The sequence below is a fragment of the Squalius cephalus genome (assembly GCF_949319135.1).
Source record: "Squalius cephalus genome assembly, chromosome: 9".
Taxonomy (NCBI): Eukaryota; Metazoa; Chordata; class Actinopteri; order Cypriniformes; family Leuciscidae; genus Squalius; species Squalius cephalus.
In genome coordinates, this window is record NC_137130.1 from 3,128,854 (window position 1) to 3,137,500 (window position 8,647).

General features: G+C 36.6%; 1 protein-coding gene across 1 annotated transcript in view; it reads left to right on the top strand.

The window, feature by feature from the left end:
* trpm2 (transient receptor potential cation channel, subfamily M, member 2) overlaps positions 1-8,647 on the top strand; it is a 51,177-nt gene that overhangs the window by 40,919 nt on the left and 1,611 nt on the right. Inside the window, exons 22-31 of the mRNA XM_079881970.1 lie at positions 87-219; positions 1,916-2,003; positions 2,136-2,223; positions 3,538-3,686; positions 3,780-3,832; positions 4,586-4,615; positions 4,723-4,809; positions 5,001-5,073; positions 6,031-6,132; positions 7,426-7,542. Coding sequence (XP_079738096.1) covers positions 87-219; positions 1,916-2,003; positions 2,136-2,223; positions 3,538-3,686; positions 3,780-3,832; positions 4,586-4,615; positions 4,723-4,809; positions 5,001-5,073; positions 6,031-6,132; positions 7,426-7,542 — 920 coding nt within the window. The remainder of the gene's footprint in view (positions 1-86; positions 220-1,915; positions 2,004-2,135; positions 2,224-3,537; positions 3,687-3,779; positions 3,833-4,585; positions 4,616-4,722; positions 4,810-5,000; positions 5,074-6,030; positions 6,133-7,425; positions 7,543-8,647) is intronic.

Below are 8,647 nucleotides of genomic sequence, written 5' to 3' on the forward strand. Positions count from 1 at the left end.
ATTTCTTATATTTTTAATGTCCTGATCACTTTAAAAAACTGCGTTGAATGTGTAAATCCCTGGTTTAAGTTCATGGTTCTCCACAGGGGAGGAACTAGGGCAGGGCGAGGAAGAGGAGCTGTTGTCATGGGAGGCTTTCATGAAGGACAACTATCTGGCGTCTACACGACAGGATGAGAGCCAGAGCGTGGAGCATCGTATCCAGGACACCGCAGAGAAGTAACTCAGAGAAGCACAAGACATGAAACAGAACAGCTCATATGTTTGAGTACTGAATTTGATTTGAGGAAACTATGAATCAACTTTTGAGTATAAGGAAGGGCGGAGTAATGGTCTGAAAAGTTAGGGGGAGGGGCTTAATATATTATTCATGAGCTTAAAATTCTTAGTCATGAATATTAATTATGTGACATGATGGTCCGACCTGATTTGCTAAAAGGCAGAGATGGATTAAGTACACAACATGTTTAATAATACAATTATTCTGGTATTTTCTAACTATAGAATATTTTTTATTACACAAATTTTTTTTTTACAGAATGATTTTATATTTCTTTTCTTAAGATTGTTCTAATGGCAAAACTTAAAGGGGCTATATGTAAGATTTTTCATTTATTAATTGTTTTTTTTTATTCCTAATGAGTGAACAGTTTGTATCTAACATGAAGGGAAAAAAAATTCCCGACTTCCTAGGTTGTCCATGAAAGTCTGTAGACTTATACTTGATGCCGGTGAATCTTAGATCTGCTGCAAACATCCACATCTCTATGATCAGATGCTTTCTGAACTGCTGTTTTCTCACCATTTAAACGCTGTAATCTAGATGTTCGTTTACAGTAACAGTATTTCCAACTTCTTTTTACTTCTAAGCAAAGAAAGAAAAAGAACTTCGCCGTGAGTATATCGGTGCATTGAATCACCTTCAGTCTCTTGTACGTTACCAGCAATAATCTGCAGTTCACTCAACGGCCACCGGTGTCGCTAATAACAAGGGTTTCTGAATTCTATACAGTCCTTTCAAGAAGAATTTGTATCCTGAAAAGAATGTTCTTAAAAATCATAATAACCTCTTACACTTAGGATAACCACCAACTTGTCTTAAATCTCGACAAGTACGAATTCTGATTAATTTATTGGGTTGTTTCAAATATTAAGCATTACAACATAACCCTAACTATATATGTTACATATTACTATTACTAGGGATGAGCACCGATTCTCTGAAGTTGATCAGCAAGTCTTTGACAAGAACCACCATACATTCAGAAACACCAAAGTCTTTTTCTTCTCAAGATTTGTATTAAATGTATTAACTTCTTTCTTATGAAGATTTTTGTGGAAAGAAAAGTAAGACCCATAGTAAAGACTGGTTGTATATTTTTGGGTCTTACAATTTTGGCTAATTTTCCATTGCTGTTAACAATTGTGTTCTTCACACTGTTCCCAAGCGAAGTAAAACTCTTAAAATGTAATGTTAACCTCTCAAAAAGGTGTGCAACAAACTTCTAAAAGTGCTCCAGAATCTGTGCCTAACCTTTTTACTGCGAATTTAATCTTATGGCTTCATAATTTCACACTCATATGAAGGTTAAAGGTGCTGTATGTATCTTTTTCACTCTACTAAAGCATAAAAATACCATCATATGTTTGCAGATATTTAGGAAACATGCTAAGTTCACATACTCTGAAAACGATGCATCTAAAAATCTCTATGAACGAGAGCATATTAAAACGCGGATAAATCAACTCACCAACTTGCAGTGTGTAAGTCTTTCATTGTTAATTGCGCTCGTTCCTGTTGCGTGTCCTCAAACTGGCAACCCGCGTGATTTTTGAATTTGGACTGCAGTTCCTATTTCGACCACTAGCTGTCATTCTTACAGACTGCACCTTTAAACCTCTGTTTTCCTCTCAGGGTCGGAGCGATGTCAGAACTTCTGGAGCGGGAGCAGGAGATGGTTTCGGCCACGATGGCAAAACGACTTTCTAAGCTTGAAGAGCAGGTGTCATTCTGGCTCAAACACTCAAATACACCATTCATAGTGTTTTACAGTCAGTTTGTTCTGTTGATTATTTTAGGAAGCATGTCAAAGCAAATGTGAGTGTCAGATGGTGAATCTCTTGTCCTTTTCCAGGTCTCAGAGTCTGCCAAAGCTTTACGATGGATTATAGATGCGCTGAAATCTCAGGGATGCAAATCCAAAATGCAGCCTCCTCTAATGAGTAAGCAGAGTGTGTTTAAAACCAGCTCTTATTAGATGCATGCATCCTTTTTCATACTCATGATCTGTCTTTATAAGTTCATTAAAGTATTAGAGACAGAAATCCCATTTTTTGGTAATGAGATCTTACATACACTACTGTTGGAAAGTTTGGGATCAATAAGATTTTTTTTTTGTGTTTTTATGCTCCTCAAGGCTGCATTTAATTGATCAAAAATACAGTAAAAACACTAATTTTGTGAAATATTATTATAATTTAAAATTTCTATTTGAATATATGTTAAAACATAATTTATTCCTGTGATCAAAGCTGCATTTTCAGCATCATTACTCCAGTCTTCAGTGTCACATGATCCTTTAGAAATCATTCTAATATGATGATTTGCTGCTCAAGAAACATTTATGATTATTATCAGTGTCAAAAACAGTTGTGCTGCTTCATATTGTTGCAGAAACCATTATTATTTTTCAGGATTCTTAAAAAAACTGTTAAAAACAGCATTTATTTGAAATAGACTATTTTGTAACATTATAAATGTCTTAACTGTCACTTTTGATCCATTTAATGCAGTATTCATTTATGTTAGATTACTATTGTATGTTAGATAAACTTTTATCTGTCAGGAAAAAAATAACACTCACTGGTCATTTGCTGATTTTAAGACATTCAGGTCTTATTTTTATTTGTGGAAAGTGCCTAAATGCATGATGTTCAGCAAAGGACATCAGCTGCTTCCCAGCAAACAAAAATATGTTTTAAGAACATTTAGTTAAAATTCACATTAAGTTATGAAAAGGTTATTTCTGAATGTTCTCTGAACGCTCGAAACATTTTTATTGGTTATGCAAACGTTAAGGAAACATTCCATTTGATCATTCTTCAGATACTATGGGAATGTTACTTTTGAAATGTTCCCTGAACATTAGTAACATTTAAATCATGTTAGAGAGAAACATCCAATTAAAACATTTCAGAAAATGAATGATGCATAAATAATGCTTTTATGCTAACGTTTAGAGAACATTATTAAAGACCAGATAACTTTGAACAAACATTGCATTAATGTTACTGGAAGAATGTTTACATTTATGCATTTGGCAGACGCTTTTATCCAAAGCGACTTGCAATGCATTTCAAGGTACACATTTACATTCTTATCAGTTCTTGCTTGCCCTGAGAATCGAACCCATGACGTTGCCGTTGCAAGCGCCAAAGCTGACATGTTTGTTCATAACTTTGAGAAGAACCTTGTCTGAATGTTCTGATAACGTTCCCTGTTAGCTGGGTTGTAGATGAAGACCTCTGTCCATCCAGCAGGTAAAAGCTCTGACAGGGACGATGGTGAATCTAGTGGACAGGAGACGGATGACGAAACAACCCCTCACATGTTCGCACGGCAGCTTCAGTATCCCGGCAGTAACGTCGTACGCTTTCCTGTGCCTGAGGAGAAGGTGTCCTGGGAGGTGCCTGATATGAATTATACCACATATTTTATAACATTAAACCGCATTATGTTGTATTGTTTATCTTATCCCACACATTTTTTACTCTTTTAGGTAAACTTCAATCCGTACTGTCCCCCGGTTTACAATTCAAAGGACAGCAGCGAGTAAGTCTTATACTGAAAAATAGAGTGGCACCATTAATCGAATTGATCTACGATATAGTCTTGTGCAATTATTATGCACTATAGTTGAACGTGAAAGGCAACACTCTGTCCTAATGATGCATTCAAGTCTTCACCACAAAGTTGTAATTATGAGTGGGAAACTTGAGATTTTCTTTAATCCCAAAGTTTCCGAGGTGTCCGTGAGAAAACATGTTGGACGTAATATATGCAGCCTCTGTATTAAAGGTAAATTTGTTCAAATTAATGACATTTTTCCTTTTTTCATCTAAGTTGCATGTACAAAATACCATATTATTGTACAGTTGCGATAGAATATACTGTAGTCAACATTTGAAGTGGATCAAAATGAAAAAAGTTAATCAAAGTTGTCCAAAGACAAGAACGGCTATTGTTCAAAATTCATTTAATGTTGACTAATGTATAATGATTCAATTTATAGCACCTTCTTAAATTGAATAAAAATCGGCATTTTGACGTCGTACAACTTCCCAACTCGTAAATACGAACTTCCCAAGAGGACTTGAACACACACCATAAGGTTTTGCTTTTAAGAATTATCTCCAGCCTATTTAAACAGTAAGTTAATTACAAATGACAGTAAGATGACTTGGACTGAATTGCACTTTGTTAGAGCTGAAGACTTATTCTAAATCTTGAAATGCTTAAAATATATCTTGTTGATATTGTGAAGCTTTTTGTAAATAAAAACACTTCTTTTTTTTTCCTGTACAGCTCAGACACTTCAGTCTTAGACAAGTACAGGTATGCTGAGCAAATATATATTTAATCTGTGCCTTTATTCTCCTACTGGAATTTGCGTTTAATTGCATTTGATTGAGTCTCATTGTCATGATGAATGGATTTTACAGGAATCCAGAAGGAAGGACTGGGTTACGGGGAAAAGGGGCTCTGGAATCCCTCGGTCCGAATCACATTCTCCACCCAATCTTCACCAGGTATACAACACTGGAATTAAAATCCTGATCTCCACTTCCTCCTGGATTTAAAATCTAATCTCATATCAGATGAAATTGAAGTTTACAACCGAATAACACCAAAAACAACAGAGATTAGAGATCACGTTCATCTCACGTCCTGCTGTTAGTGTATTAAATATACAGAAATGACTGAGCTGCCTGTTTTAAAGGTGGCGTGATGCTGAACACACAGTGCTGGAGTTTCTCTCCGTTTGCGAGGATTCGCATGTGGCTCTTCCTGGGGTGAGAATGCATAAAATAAAATCTGTACAGTGACATTTTCAGAATCTTAAAGGAACACGCCGACTTTTTGGGACTTTAGCTTATTCACCGTATCCCCCAGAGTTAGATAAGTCCACACACACCCTTCTCATCTCCGTGCGTGCCGTAACTCTGTCTGACGCACCCACCGCTAGCCTAGCTTAGCACAAAGACTGGAGGTAAACGGCTCCAGCTAGCATACCGCTCCCAATAAGTGACAAAATAGCGCCAACATTTTCCTATTTACATGTTGTGATTTGTATAGTCACAGCGTGAACAAATAACAAGGTCACATGACACACAGCCATCTTCTAACCGTATACATACTGGGAGCTATATTCTCAGAAGGAGAAGCACTGCTACTTCTGCGGAGTGATTAGCGCAACACCTGAAAAGCACCGTTATAACTTCCGTCAACAAAACCAACGCGACTAGCTAGCTAATAGCTAGCAGTTAGCAAATCCCTCCGCCCAAGTAGCAGTGCTTCTCCTTCTGAGAATATAGTTCCCAGTATGTATACGGTTAGAAGATGGCTGTGTCTCATGTGACCTTGTTATTTGTACACGCTGTGACTATACAAATCACAACATGTAAATAGGAAAATGTTGGCGCTATTTTGTCACTTATTGGGAGCGGTATGCTAGCTGGAGCCATTTACCTCCAGTCTTTGTGCTAAGCTAGGCTAGCGGTGGGTGCGTCAGACAGAGTTACGGCACGCACGGAGATGAGAAGGGTGTGTATGGACTTATCTAACTCTGGGGGATACAGTGAATAAGCTAAAGTCCCAAAAAGTCGGCCTGTTCCTTTAAAATGATACAGAGTCATAAAAATCATATTTGCTATATTGTAATTTTGGAACCAAGAGCAGACATGCACAAACAAGCTTTCTAGATATGCTTAGCATACTGTAAATTAAGTATTTTTTTATTATTCTTGCAGGGCCCAGCCAAACCTGACGAGCCTCTACCACAGACACTGGAGAGGATTCTGGGTAAAAAGTTACAAGACAAGACCAAGACTGAACTAAAGGAATGGGAACAGGTGAGCAAGATAAATCAACAAGATGCTCAACTTTACTGATTAAAGGATAACTCTCGTCAAATTGCAACCTAGGGTCTTTTTGTTAATCTACCCGAGTCAAACATTCGTGTAAAAGCATCATTAAAATGGAAACGCCACTTTTAAGTTTGACCGTATTTTCGTTTTCGATCAAATTGCCTTTTAAATGGGAGTGCTTGGGTCACGACTATGATAGCATCAAAAATCGCTATTTTTAAAACACTAATGCGGCTCGACACAACATGAAACTGTGCTGGAAGTCTCACCAGCGGCTCTACACATGAACTCCAGCATTGAGAACATGGTTTGTGTACACAGAGTTTACTAAAGAGAAAGATTTTGTACGACTCACGTTATCAGTTAGTGTTTGCGATGGCTGGAATTTTGTCAGTCAAAAGTAGTCGATCTCCGAATCCAACGTAACATGAGGAGAGTGAAGATCTCTCCATCTTTACTCTCCTCCTGTTACGTTGCATTCGGAGATCGACTCGGAGATTGAAAATAGCGATTCACTGTAGTGCCCCAAGCACTCCCATTCAAAAGGCATTTTGACCGAAAACGAAAATACGGTCGATCTTAAAAGTGGCGTTTCCTTTCTAATTATGCTTTTACACAAATGTTTGACTCGGGTAGATTGACAAAAATAGCCTAGGTTGCAATTTGGCAAGAGTTACCCTTTAAAAGACAAACTTGTTTATAGACATTAGGAGCATAGATTTGACCCGCTTCGGGTTTCATATGTTATCTATGGGTTAGTCGTGTTGCATGGGAAAAATACAGCATGCAGTGAGTAGATAATTTTGACTCTTCACTAAATGAACTCTATTAACTATTAACAAAATTGTATTGATTTATTTATCTATATGCATGTTCAGATATTCATACAACAAAATATTCTGGGGGCCATGAAAGTTTTGTGAAAATTATCGAATTATCGAAAATAAAAAAAAATTCTGTGTATTAACTTGCACGGATTAAGTAAATAGGGTCAATTTTGATTTCAGTTGGACTTTTAATAGTAGACTCACACAAAGGTAATGTTTCGAGCACACAGGCTCTTCATCCGGCAATGATGTCTTTGTGTGATGATGAGCCTGCGTGCTCGAAACGTTACTTTTGTGTGAGTCCACTATTACATTTGGTGCATTTTTGGGGAAAGTTAATACTCATGTTGCTTTTTTCCCATGTTTGAAATACCAGTTGCACCAGTTGATTGTTTTGAGTTAAAGTTCCACAAAGCTAAACAGATGTGTGTGTGTTTCTTCTCTAATGCAGGTGTATAAGGGTTATGTAGATGACAGCAGGAACACTGATAATGCCTGGGTGGAGACCACCATCATCACACTTCACTGTGACAAACACAGTCCGCTGATGGCAGAGCTAAACCGCATAGTGAGCAGAAAATATCACTTCATCTCAGTGATTTTAACAAAAATAAAATAGAAATGGTCAAAGTCAACTTAGGCAAGTAAATACCCTCAGGTGGGCTGTAAACCATGATGTGGTTTTAATCAGACCCTGATGTGTGTGTGTGTGTGTGTGTGTGTGTGTGTGTGTATATATATATATATATATATATATATATATATATATATATATATTAGTGCTGTCAACGTTAATGCGTTAACGCATGCGATTAATTTTTGTCTGGTTTAACGTGTTAAAATATTTAACGCAATTAACGCAGCATCCGTCTTTTCTGCCATCCGTTGGCTAGCTTTACATTATATGATCACGCTCTTATTCATTTAAATGCTTTTAAACATTTCAAGCGCGGCAAGACAAAAGAGAATGCTCTGTCTGTGAATGTCCTTATGTTACACACACACACACACACACACAATGCATAGACAGGGCGCCAGAATCCAGTTCTCTTTCGCGCTTGAACTAATAATAACAATAACAATCTGTTAATCAGTTAATAACAATAACTGACAAATGTCAGTTTTGTCGATTATCCTCATAAGAGCAGTCTTAAATTATTTATATAAAGTCTAAAATGAACAAAGAATTGTGAGAGAATCTATTTTTTACAGTCAATGGAGAGAATGAGGCGCGTGTGAGATCCATAGACAGTATGCGTGTCTGTCTGCCCATAAAGGGACAGCAGCCAATAAAGCTTCCTGTCAGTAAAGTTAAAGAACAAAGGGAACAGAGAAAATGACTCACTGCTCTTGACTAAATAACTTTTGTAGCTTTAATAAGGATTAACTATTTAATTTATATAGTTTATGCTGTGCAGACTGCATATAACTTTGATAACTTTATTAAATTTCTGTATATTTCCTAACTGTTAAGACAGGAAGGGCACAAGTAAATATGACATTTATTATGGGTTTATGTTAGCATTGTTTTAAGTTCACTTAAATTAAAAACTGTTATATTTTTGAAGCCTAATAAACGTAAAAAAATAAAAAATAATCAGTAGCTGTATTAATATCAGTAATACTGGTCTTCATTCATAAAAAGATGCCATTAAACAAGTATCTAAAATATA